Source organism: Heterodontus francisci, chromosome 5 (assembly GCF_036365525.1).
Source record: "Heterodontus francisci isolate sHetFra1 chromosome 5, sHetFra1.hap1, whole genome shotgun sequence".
NCBI lineage: Eukaryota > Metazoa > Chordata > Chondrichthyes > Heterodontiformes > Heterodontidae > Heterodontus > Heterodontus francisci.
This window is the reverse complement of record NC_090375.1, coordinates 190,297,598-190,310,762: the sequence shown is the minus strand read 5'-3', so window position 1 is coordinate 190,310,762 and position 13,165 is coordinate 190,297,598. Positions and strand designations below refer to the sequence as shown.

Below are 13,165 nucleotides of genomic sequence, written 5' to 3'. Positions count from 1 at the left end.
CCCATATTCCCTACCACATCCCCACCTTCCCTCAATTCTCATACCACCTACCTACACTAGGGGCAATTTACAATGGCCAATTTACCTATCAACCAGCAAGTCTTTGGCTGTGGGAGGAAACCAAAGCACACGGTGGAAACCCACGCGGTCACAGGGAGAACTTGCAAACTCCGCAGATTCTGCCCATTAACTCTCTATCTACAGATGCTGCCAGACCTGCTGAGTATTTCCAGAATTTTCTGTTTTGATTTCAGATTTCCAGCATCTACAGCATTTTCATCTGTTTTAGTGATGTTAGTTGAGCGATGAATAGCGGCAGTGAGAACTCCCCTGCTCCAAGTAACTGTAAGGCTCAGGATGGAGAGAGAAGGCCTAGTAGTAGTGACCTCTCCCTCCAAATGTTTAACTTTGTACATTTTGTTCTGGGCTGAGGCACACAAAATCTTTTCCTAAAATTTTCTGTGGTCTTCTGCCCCTTTTAGTGTTTTTTCTTCCTCTGATGGTGCTGCACTGGCATGTCTTCTTGGCAGTGGCAGGCTCCCTGTTGGTATGAATCGCACCAGGAGGTTGCCTTGCATGGTAAATGATTCCCCAACACCACAACCCCACTCAGTATAATAGCTTGGGTCATTACATTTCCTCTTTTGAGAAGCTACTTAAAACCGACCACTTTGATCAAGCTTTTGGTCATCTGCCCTAATATGTCCTTATGTGACTCAGTGTCATATTTTAGAACAGTACTGGGTATAGTGTGTGCTATGCACCTTCTGTCGTATTCACTAGCAGTACAGCTGAAGAGGAGCCCAGAGGTAAGGATGTTCCATTATCAACTGATAAAATGTACGGGATCAATTATATAACAAACTTGTTAAGTGTTTCAAATCACTGAAGGTGAAATTAGTCTTGGGAGGTCATGTAAAACAGCCAACAGCCAGTTGGCTGTCTATTTTACACCTCACCCCATTTCTTTCGCGTTGAAGTCGGGGGCCAATACATCACCTATTTTGTACTAACGTCCATGACCACTTTCACCCCTTGTATTTTATGATCCACAGAATACACACTGAACAATCAAGTAATGTTGGCTGTCTAATTTGCATTGATAATCTGCCAATGACGAATTCAAAGACATGTGTGAAAACATGAACATTATGGTTATGAATACCGCAGCTGTAAGTCCCTTCTTTGTCCCTATCGATTAGTCTATGGGTGAAATCCCAAATTGCCTTATGTGCTCTGATAGTCCTCCTGTGCCAAAAGGTATTACAATTAGTTCTATTTTTTTCTTCTCATTCAAATCCTTTACATGCAGGGAGACAGGCTTTCATCAAGGCTGAGGTCTCTGAGAAAAATCAGAGAGCTCTGAGGCATTGTATAAAACTATCTCCGAGACAGAATTTAATTCAGGAGATTTGGTGTATTATAAAAGGGAGTCATAGGAAATGGAAAGGCCTCAGTAAGGTAATAGGTCATGATGGTAAGACAGTACTTATCAAACATGGCAACTAAACTGTTAAAGCTCATTCATTACGATTAGTTGGGATTAATTACAAAATCTCGGATTCTGAGCAGCTGACAGTAAACAAGGTACCTTGTACCTCAAGTGCTCATGTGTTTTGTGATGAAGGTCTTGAGGAACAGAATATGGTAGATCAAGGGCTGGATAGTGGTAATGTGAGTGCTCATGTTGCATCCAAAGGCAAAATGCCCAGAATGGGTACTTGGGTGACATATTCCAGAGGGTCTAGTGAATGGAGGGATGTAAAAAATGTGGGAAGTGCAAGAAAATCACTGGCAAGTTTAAATGTTGGTTGAATGTTTAGGATGATGGCCAAGACATGAGGTAGAATGTGGTGAAAGAGTGGACAGCAAGAAAGCGCAGTGCAAGCTCTGATAGTTTTCTGATGCAAGCCACTTACAGACCCATTATCACATACTGGAGAAAGAGCTACCAATAGCACAAGAAGGAGATCTTAAATGCATCTGTTATTTGCTTCTTCTCCTTGTGGTAGCAAGCTCCACACTCTAACCACCATCTGGTTAAAGAGGTTCCTCCTGAATTTCTTATTGGATTTATTAGTGACTCTCTTATATTTAATGACCCCTAGTTTCAGACTCCCCCACAAGTGGAAACATCACCTCAATATCGACCCTATTGAACCCACTCATCATTTAAAAATACTTGGCTAACTGAGCCTTCACTTTTCTAGAGCACAGAACCCAAGCCTGTTCAATAAAATGAAAGCACTTGAATTTATATACACCTTTCATGACCTCAGGACATCCACAGGCAATTAAATAGGTTTGAAATCGTAAAACTGTTCCAATAACCAAATGGTTGCCTGACGCTTCTCCCCCACCCCACTGTAGTTCACTGTTATAAATCAATTATTTGGGCTGAAGTAAAATACTGCAGACGCTGCAAATCTGAAATAAAAACAGAAAATGCTGGAAGTACTCAGATCAGTCAGGTCCTGGGAACAGATCATCAACCCGAAATGTCAACTATGTTTCCCTCTCCACAGATGCTGCCCGACATGCTGAGCACTTCCAACATTTCCAGTTTTTATAATGAATTTTACCCTTCAGAAATCCAAACAATTATCCCTTCTTTGGCTCCCTAGTGGCTTTGCTATTTTCAACCTCGATGGTGTTGGGTACAGTACAATCGCCACTGGTTGTGAGAGGCATCAAGCGTAGTTTTGGATATCGTGCGTTCCTTCTCCATTGGCACCCAGGTATTTTTTTTTATTTATTTCCAAAATATACTTTATTCATAAAAATCTGTAAAAAATACATTACCAGTTTCAAACAGCACCAAATCAAAAAATACAAACAGTGCAAAGGTGATCAGTTTCCTTCAATACAATCAGGAGTTGCCTCACAACCCTTCCATTTCACATTTGTCGTGCCAGATATAGTTTTACGAGGCAAAATTTTCCCAATACAGTTTGAGGGGTTTCCCATGGATCCAGCCCCTCAGTTCAGCTTGGTGGGGGGGACTTTATACAGTGGTCTTTCTCCATTGAGCCTTTGCTGCGGCTGCCCCAAGCTTTAGTGCGTCCCTCAGCACGTAGTCCTGGACCTTGGAATGTGCCAGTCTGCAACATTCGATCATGAACAACGCTTTGCGCTGGAAGACCAACAAGTTTCGGGTAGACCAAAGGACGTCTTTCACCGAACTGATAGTCCTCCAGTAGCAGTTGATGTTTGTCTCAGTGTGCGTCCCTGGGAACAGCCCGTAAAGCAGACTCCTGTGTTACAGAGCTGCTTGGGATGAACCTCGATAAAAACCACTGCATCTCTTTCCACACCTGCTTTGCAAAGACACATTCCAGAAGAAGGTGAGCAACTGTCTCTTCCCCACCACAGGGGCATTGTACGGAGGGGGTGAGACTTCGGGCGTGCAGGAAGGATCTGACGGGGAGGGCTCTTCTCACCACCAGCCAAGCTACATCTTGGTGCTTGTTTGAAAGTTCTGGTGATGAGGCATTCTGCCAAATGACTTTGACGGTCTGCTCGGGGAACCATCCGACAGGATCCACCGTCTCCTTTTCCTGTAGGGCCTTGAGGACATTCCGTGCAGACCACTGCCTGATGGATCGGTAGTCAAAGGTGTTTTCCCGCAGAAACTGCTCCACGAAGGATAGGTGGTACGGCAGTCCAACTAGATGGAGCGTTCCGCGGCAATGTGACCAGGCCCATCCTTCGCAACACCGGGGACAGATAGAACCTCAGCATGTAGTGACACTTGGAGTTTGCGTACTGGAGGTCTACACACAACTTGATGCAGCCACACATGAAGGTGGTCATCAGGATGAGGGCGACGTTGGGTACATTTTTCCCACCCTTATCCAGAGGTTTGAACATCGTGTCCCTCCGGACCGGTCCATTTTAGATCCCCAGCTGAAGCGGAAAATGGCTCGGGTGACTGCCACAGCGCAGCAGTGGGGTATGGGCCAGACCTACGCCACGTACAATGGAGAGACCTCGCTGCCCCCACATGCTCTACTGTGCTGTACCTTGGCTACTTGCTCCTCCCAGGTTTTGGTGCACACCCCGGCCCTTCCGAACCATATCCCCAGCACCTTCAGGTAGTCTGACCTGACCGTGAAGGGGACAAAGGATCGGTCAGCCCAGTTCCCAAAGAACATGGCCTCGCTCTTGCCATGGTTAACTTTGGCTCCCGAGGCCAGTTCGAATGGGTCGCAGATGCTCATCAGTCTGCACACAGACAGCGGATCCGAGCAGAAGACAGAGACGTCATCCATGTACAGGGAGGTTTTGACCTGAGTGCCTCCACTGCCTGGGATTGTCACCCCTCTTATGCTCGCATCCTTCCTAATAGACTCAGCAAAGGGTTCAATACAGCAAACAAACAAGACCGGAGACAGAGGACAGCCCTGTCTGACTCCAGATTGGATCGGGCATTGGCACCCAGGTACGGACAAGAGGAACATGCCGCATTCATGTCTGCACTAGATATAACTTCCTCCAGTGACTGCACTCCACAAAGTTCTTAATTGGCCGTGAAGCCTTTTGGGTGGTCCTGCAGATCAGAGATTGAAGGCACGGAGTGGGGCCATTTGGTCCAATGTGTCTGCGTTGGCCAAAATAGATCTATCCAGCCTAATCTCACTTTCCAGCTCTTGGTCCGCAGTCGTGTAAGTTAGGACACTTCAAATGCACATCCAATTTTTTTTTAATGCAATAAGGGTTTTTGCCTCAACCAAGCTTTTAGACAGTGAATTCCAGACCCCCACCACCCTCTGGAAAGCACTATAAAAATACTTAATGTCTTGGCAATGAATACATCGACGGTGTAACATACTATTTTAACCTGTGTGGTGGTAGTTGATGATCAAAGTCGCCATTCGGCCTCTCCTTCAATGAAAAACAAATAAGTCTACCGGCTTAAGCAATATAACACACGTATATTAAAGTGGACAGGATATGTAAATATTTCTTAAACTGTGCTCTAACAAGATTGCTCTGTGATGAGGTGGAGCTTCGGCCGCCATTTTACCTCCCCTCCATGAGGAAGAAAAACATTGCCTCGGCTAAGGCTATATATGTTTCGACAGCGCAAGGGCATTAACATAGGCAGTAGATATAAATACATTTTCCCAAGGTACAGTAACTCTATGGCTATGCATTGTTTACATCCAGCCAAACTCTGCATGTCTGTAGTGGTCGTGGCGCCATTTTACTTCCCTTCTTCTCAATGAGGAAAAGAAAAATCACAGACGGTGGGAATCGGGAAGAGAAAGATTAATTTATTTCGACAGTGAAGAATATTCTAACGTACATTAACGGCATAGCTGACCCCAGCTCACATTCTGCGACGACACAGGCCTCAGCCGCCATTTTGCTTCCCCGCTCCTCCTCGGTGAGAGGGGGAAAAAAAATTGGACAGGAGGAGAAAGCAATACATTTCCGGACAGTACACGTGTATCAACATGAGCGATAGACGCGAATGTTGTAATACACCGTAACTCGACAGAAGCGCTTAAACCGCCGCTCGCAGTCTTACACCCCCGGGACCACCATTTTGCCTCCCCTTTACCCTCGTTAATAAAAAAAAACTATCCCGAATAATCTGTGGACAGCGCACGCCTGTCAACATCGACAGTAGATAGGAACTTTCATTTCGCTAATACACCGCGTTGACGAAGCTCTGTGCCGAGTTTACCGGCCGCGCTCTCTCTCACGCTCGCTCCCTCCCTCTCTCTCCGTGCCTCCGCCGGCCGCCATTTTGTCAGCTTCCCGCGCCGCGCGCTCCCGCCCGCCCTCATCTGAGTGTCCGCGCACCCGCCGCCGATCCGGCACTCACACAATAATATATATATATATATATATACACAAAACCAAAGCGTCAGTGTGTGTAGTGAGGGGAAGGAAAATAATGCCGCGCGGCCGACCTCCGAAAACAGCGATAAAAAACTCCGAGACGGCAGGTACATGTTGGTGGATTTTACTGATGTATCTGTAGTTAATTGTGAGCGAGAGAGGGGAAGGGCTCTCCCCGGCCCTGCTGCTGCGGCCCGGTCCCCGGGCTCCGGTGTGCGTGTGTGTGTTATGTGTGTGCGGTGATGAGGCCGGGGCGGGAGGGTAGTTGCTGTTGCTGGGGAGGGAGATGGCTGCATGTAGTCCCCGGATATTGTCCTCCCTCTCTGTCAGTCTGTGTCGAGGAAAGGGGCGGAATGATATATATATCTATATATATGTGTGTGTGTTTTCCTTTAAACCACCGCCGTCAACGGTTAAGAAGAAAATTAATCCCTTTCATCCGTCTCTCTCCTTTTATTATTAAACACAGCGTCTGAAGATTTGACCTGAGTGAGTGATGGCCGGCTTTTCTCTCTTTAAAAAAAACCCAACAAAACTGGTAGAGGAGGGGGGGGTGGGAAAATGGCCGCGTTTACAAATCTAAGGAGAAAGAAAGAAAGAGTCTTTATATAAAATGTTGAGAGGGGTTTGTTGTTGGGGGACAGGATGTCGCACTGCCCTTGCCCAGGTCTCTCCTCACACACTTCACCCTGCTGTGGAATTCATTTAGGAAAACAACCATTTCACCGACCCCCGGGCCTTTTTTTTAAATTAAGAATTTAGTTTCCCCCCCCCCCCCCCCCCCCACTGTTTTTCCTCACTTTTAGTTTTGTTGCTGAATATTTCGTGGCGCATTTGCAGTTCTGGTTTTCAATCATTATGTGCAAAATGGAGGGGCTTTTCTCTGGAAAGTTATGTTTTGAGAAGTGACTTCTCTAGATTTTCTAAACTCTGAACCTTTTTATAACCCGCCTCCGTCCCATGTGTAATAATTAAAAATGCATTACCTAGAAGGACCCAAACAATGTATGGCTTATACTTGGGACTCACATCGGAGAGAGCTACGTGTGATTTTTGAAACATTAAATGAAAATCAACACTAATTCATGCCGAATGGAAGTTATTTTAGTTGTTTTTTTCATTGTGAACTTTTTTTTTCTTTTGTACTTGGATTTGTTCATATATTATGGGAAGAACTGAGGTTTCAATTGACTTGCTTGGACCTGACTGACATTAACGAACAGATGAAGCTAAGCTTATGTCCTGTGTGTTTAACTTGACTAAACAGGGGCCCTGCTGAAGATTTGCAGTGAAATTATATCTTTATTGCAACAATACTTATTTAAATCCCCATTCCATCTTTCCCATGCAATCCCTCTCATGTCATTCCTGTCCCATCCCTTTCATTATCCCCATCCTCCATCCTCAGTACCTTGCTCTACGGCAGCGAGGCCTGGACAACGTATGCCAGCCAAGAGCGACGTCTCAATTCATTCCATCTTCGCTGCCTTCGGAGAATACTTGGCATCAGGTGGCAGGACTATATCTCCAACACAGAAGTCCTTGAAGCGGCCAACATCCCCAGCTTATACACACTACTGAGTCAGCGGCGCTTGAGATGGCTTGGCCATGTGAGCCGCATGGAAGATGGCAGGATCCCCAAAGACACATTGTACAGCGAGCTCGCCACTGGTATCAGACCCACCGGCCGTCCATGTCTCCGTTATAAAGACGTCTGCAAACGCGACATGAAATCGTGTGACATTGATCACAAGTCGTGGGAGTCAGTTGCCAGCATTCGCCAGAGCTGGCGGGCAGCCATAAAGACAGGGCTAAATTGTGGCGAGTCGAAGAGACTTAGTAGTTGGCAGGAAAAAAGACAGAGGCGCAAGGGGAGAGCCAACTGTGCAACAGCCCCAACAAACAAATTTCTCTGCAGCACCTGTGGAAGAGCCTGTCACTCCAGAATTGGCCTTTATAGCCACTCCAGGCGCTGCTTCACAAACCACTGACCACCTCCAGGCGCGTATCCATTGTCTCTCGAGATAAGGAGGCCCAAAAGAAAGAAAGAAATCCTCCATATGATCCTTCCTATGCCATCTCGCTCACATCCCCAACCCAGCTTCCCCTCACATGCAATCCACCCCCATCCCATGCCTTCCACCCCTCCCCCTCAGTTCCCCCCCCCTCCCCCTCAGCCTCACTCCCCTTGCCCCCTCGGCCCTCCCCCCTTCCCATGTTGTTCACCTTTCCATGATGTTTCCCCACCCGCCCCGGTCCTTCCCTCCTATGTCATCTCTGTGACCCTCTCCCTCCCTCCCAGGCTGTCTGCCAAGTGCCTTGATCCCACGTTCCCCTCCCCCCCCCCCCCCCCCCACCATTGACTTTTCATTGTTTCCAAGGGGAAGGTTGGGTTTGAAGCTTGTCCTGTAGTATATTATGGTGGGTTTGACATTTGATAGAAAAACAGAAAATGCTGGAAATACTCAGGCCAGGCAGCATCTGTGGAGGGGGAAACAGTTAACGTTTTAGGTTGTTGACCTTTCATAAGAACTGTTAGCTGTCTGGCAAAAGGTCAATAACCTGAAAAATTAACTCTCTTTCTTGCTCCACAGATACTGTCTGACTGGCTGAGTTTTTCTGCATTTTCTGTTTTTATTTCTGATTTCCAGCTTTTGGAGTTTTTTGCTTTTATAGTAATACAAATATATCAAATGCTAATATTATGTAATGAGCCCTTAAACCTGGAGTGGTAATTCGTGATAAAAACAGTGGAATTATTCAGAAGACCAAAGGAATGCTGCGATGGGAGCTGTAAGATTGTATAGCCTGATGTTGTCCTTCATCTGTACTTTGTGCGTGTTTGTAAATTATGGGGAGGTGGTGGCGTAGTAGACTAGTAGCCCAGAGCCCCAGGCTAATGCTCTGGCGACATGGGTTCGAATCCCACCACAGCAGATGGTGGAATTTGAATTCAAATAATAAATCTGGAATTAAAAAGCTAGTCTAGCGGTGACCATAAAACCATTGTCAATTGTTCTAAAAACCCATCTAGTTCACTAATGTCCTTTAGTGAAGGGAATTTGCCATCCTTACCTGGTACGGCCTACATGTGAACAATGTGGTTAACTTTTAAATGCCCTCTGAAATGGCTGGCAAGCTACTCAGTTGTATCAAACCGCTACAAAGTCTAAAACGGAATGAAACCGGATGGACTACCCGGTATCGACCTAGGCACCGGAAACGACAATGGCAAACCCAACCCTGTTGATAGTGAAAAGTCCCCCTTACTAACATCTGAGCGCTGTCCCACAGACTAGTCAAGCAACAGCCTGACATAGTCATACTCATGGAATCATAACTTACAGACAGGTTAGGTGCTGGAGGCTTATGTGGAGTATAAACACCAGCATGGGCCATATGGCCTGTTCCTATGCTGTAAATACTGGACTATGTAATGCCCCCTCTACATTTTCATAGCCATTAAAGGCCTACAATGGTATGGATATATCTAAGCTCCGATTTTAGAATTTTGTTTTATTAATTCATGTGATGTGGGCGTCGCTGGCCCGGCATTTATTGCCCACTCCTAATTGCCTTTGAGAAGGTGGTGGTGAGCTGCCTTCTTGAACTGCTGTAGTCCATGTGGGGTAGGTACACCCATAGTGATGTTAGGAAGGGAGTTCCAGAATTTTGACCCAGTGACGATGAAGGAACGGCAATGTAGTTCCAATTCAGGATGGTGTGTGACTTGGAGGGGAACTCGCAGATGGTGGTGTTCCCATGCATTTGCTGCCCTTGTCCTTCTAGTTGGTAGAGGTCGCGGGTTTGGAAGTTGCTGTCTAAGGAGCCTTCGTGCGTTTCTGCAGTGCATCTTGTAGATGGTATACACTGTTGCCACTGTGCGTCAGTGGTGGAGGGAGTGAATGTTTGTGAATAGGGTGCCAATCAAGCGGGCTGCTTTGTGCTGGATGGTGTTGAGCTTCTTGAGTGCTGTTGGAGCTGCACCCATCCAGGCAAGTGGAGAGTGTTCCATCACACTCCTGACTTGTGCCTTGTAGATTGTGGACATGCTTTTGGGGGCCAGGAGGTGGGTTACTCGCTGCAGGATTCCTAGCCTCTGACCTGCTCTTGTAGCCACGGTTCTCCAGTTCAGTTTCTGGTCAATGGTAGCCCCTAGGATGCTGATAGTGGGGGATTCAGCAATGGTAATATCATTGAATGTCAAGGGGAGATGGTTAGATTTTCTCTTGTTTGAAATGGTCATTGCCTGGCACTTGTGTGGCGCAAATGTTACTTGCCTGGATATTGTCCAAGTCTTCTTGTATTTCTACACAGACAGCTTCAGTATCTGAGGAGTTGTGAATGGTGTTGAACATTGTGCAATCATCAGCGAACATCCCCACTTCTGACCTTATGATTGAAGGAAGGTCATTGATGAAGCAGCTGAAGATGGTTGGGCCTAGGAAAGTACCCTAAGGAACTCCTGCAGTGATGTCCTGGAGCTCAGATGATTGACCTGCAACAACCACAACCATCTTCCTTTGCGCTAGGTATGACTCCAACCAGAGGAGAGTTTTCCCCCTGATTCCCATTGACTTCAGTTTTGCTAGGGCTCCTTGATGCCATACTCGGTTAGATGCTGCCTTGATGTCAAGGACAGTCACTCTCACCTCACCTCTTGAGTTCAGCTCTTTTGTCCATGTTTGAACCAAGGCTGTATGGAGATCAGGAGCTGAGTGGCCCTGGTGGAACCCAAACTGAGTGTCACTGAGCAGGTTGTTGCTAAGCAAGTGCCGCTTGATGGCACTGATGATGACACCTTCCATCACTTTACTGATGATTGAGAATAGGCTGATAGGGCAGTAATTGGCTGGGTTGGACTAGTCCTGCTTTTTGTGTACGGGACATACCTGGGCAATTTTCCACATTGCAGGGTAAATGCCAGTGTTGTAGCTGTACTGAAATAGCTTGGCTCGGGGTGCGGCAAGTTCTTGAGTACAGGTCTTCAGTACTATTGCTGGAATATTATCAGAGCCCATAGCCATTGTAGTACCCAGTGCCTTCACTCGTTTCTTGATATCACGCAGAGTGAATCGAATTGGCTGAAGTCTGGCTTCTGTGATGCTGGGGACTTCAGGAGGGGGCCGCGATGGATCATCAGCTCGGCTCTTCTGGCTGAAAATTGTTGCAAATGCTTCAGCCTTATCTTTCGCACTGATCTGCTGGGTTCCCCCATCATTGAGGATGCGGATATTTGTGGAGCCCCCTCCTCCAGTTAGTTGTTTAATTGTCCACCACCATTCATGGCTGGATGTGGCAGGACTGCGGAGCTTGGATCTGATCCATTGGTTATGGTATTGATTATCTCTGTCTGTTGCATGCTGCTTACGCAGTTTGGCATGCAGTTAGTCCTGTGTTGTAGCTTCACCAGGTTGACACCTCATTTTGAGGTATGCCTGGTGCTGCTCCTGGCATGCCCTCCTGCACTCTTCATTGAACCAGGGTTGGTCTCCTGGCTTGATGGTAATGGTAGAGTGGGGGATATGTCAGGCCATGAGGTTACAGACTGTGGTTGAGTACAATTGTGCTGCTGCTGATGGCCCACAGCGCCTCATGGATGCCCGGTTTTGCATTGCTAGATCTGTTCGAAATCTATCCCATTTAGCACGGTGGTAGTGTCACACAACACGATGGAGGGTATCCTCAATGCGAAGGCGGGACTTTGTCTCCACAAGGACTGTGCGGTGGTCACTCTTACCAATATTGTCATGGACAGATGCATCTGGAACAGGCAGATTGCTGAGGACGAGGTCAAGTATGTTTTTTCCTCTTGTTGGTTCCCTCACCACCTGCCGCCTATCCAGTCTAGCAGCTATGTCTTTGAGGACTCGGCCAGCTTGGTCAGTAGTGGTGCTACCGAGCCACTCTTGGTGATGGACATTGAAGTCCCTCACCCGGAGTACATTTTCTGCCCTTGCCACCCTCAGTGCTTCCCCCAAGTGCTGTTCAGCATGGAGGAACAAAGAACAAAGAAATTTACAGCACAGGAACGGGCCCTTCGGCCCTCCAAGCCTGCGCCGATCCAGATCCTCTATCTAAACATGACGCCTATTTTCTAAGGGTCTGTATCTCTTTACTTCCTGCCCATTCATGTATCTGTCTAGATACATCTTAAAAGACGCTATCGTGCCCGCGTCTACCAACTCCACTGGCAACGCGTTCCAGGCATCCACCACCCTCTGCGTAAAGAACTTTCCACGCATGTCCCCCCTAAACCTTTCCCCTTTCACTTTGAACTCGTGACCCCTAGTAATTGAATCCCCCACTCTGGGAAAAAGCTTCTCGCTATCCAACCTGTCTATACCTCTCATGATTTTGTACACCTCAATCAGGTCCCCCCTCAACCTCCGTCTTTCTAATGAAAATAATCCTAATCTACTCAACCTCTCTTCATAGCTAGTGCCCTCCATACCAGGCAACATCCTGGTGAACCTCCTCTGCACCCTCTCCAAAGCATCCACATCCTTTTGGTAATGTGGCGACCAGAACTGCACGCAGTATTCCAAATGTGGCCGAACCAAAGTCCTATACAACTGTAACATGACCTGCCAACTCATGTACTCAATACCCCGTCTGATGAAGGAAAGCATGCCGTATGCCTTCTTGACCACTCTATTGACCTGCGTTGCCACCTTCAGGGAACAATGGACCTGAACACCCAAATCTCTCTCTACATCAATTTTCCCCAGGACTTTTCCATTTACTGTATAGTTCACTCTTGAATTGGATTTTCCAAAATGCATCACCTCGCATTTGCCCTGATTGAACTCCATCTGCCATTTCTCTGCCCAACTCTCCAGTCTATCTATATTCTGCTGTATTCTCTGACAGTCCCCTTCACTATCTGCTACTCCACCAATCTTAGTGTCGTCTGCAAACTTGCTAATCAGACCACCTATACTTTCCTCCAAATCATTTATGTATACCACAAACAACAGTGGTCCCAGCACGGATCCCTGTGGAACACCACTGGTCACACGTCTCCATTTTGAGAAACTCCCTTCCACTGCTACTCTCTGTCTCCTGTTGCCCAGCCAGTTCTTTATCCATCTAGCTAGTACACCTTGGACCCCATGCGCCTTCACTTTCTCCATCAGCCTACCATGGGGAACCTTATCAAACGCCTTACTGAAGTCCATGTATATGACATCTACAGCCCTTCCCTCATCAATCAACTTTGTCACTTCCTCAAAGAATTCTATTAAGTTGGTAAGACGTGACCTTCCCTGCACAAAACCATGTTGCCTATCACTGATAAGCCCATTTTCTTCCA

General features: G+C 46.9%; 1 protein-coding gene across 6 annotated transcripts in view; it reads left to right on the top strand.

Moving 5' to 3' along the window:
* Positions 1–5,768: 5,768 nt before the first annotated feature.
* Positions 5,769–13,165, top strand: part of LOC137370194 (zinc finger protein 236-like) — a 188,712-nt gene continuing 181,315 nt past the window's right edge. For 3 of the 6 annotated variants that reach the window (XM_068032492.1, XM_068032488.1, XM_068032489.1), the window contains exon 1: positions 5,770–5,957. In XM_068032492.1, the coding sequence (XP_067888593.1) occupies positions 5,906–5,957 (52 nt within the window). In that variant the 5' untranslated portion in view covers positions 5,770–5,905. Of the gene's footprint in view, positions 5,964–6,163; positions 6,340–13,165 lie in introns of those variants that run through there. The other 3 variants (XM_068032493.1, XM_068032491.1, XM_068032490.1) reach the window with 3 other exon arrangements.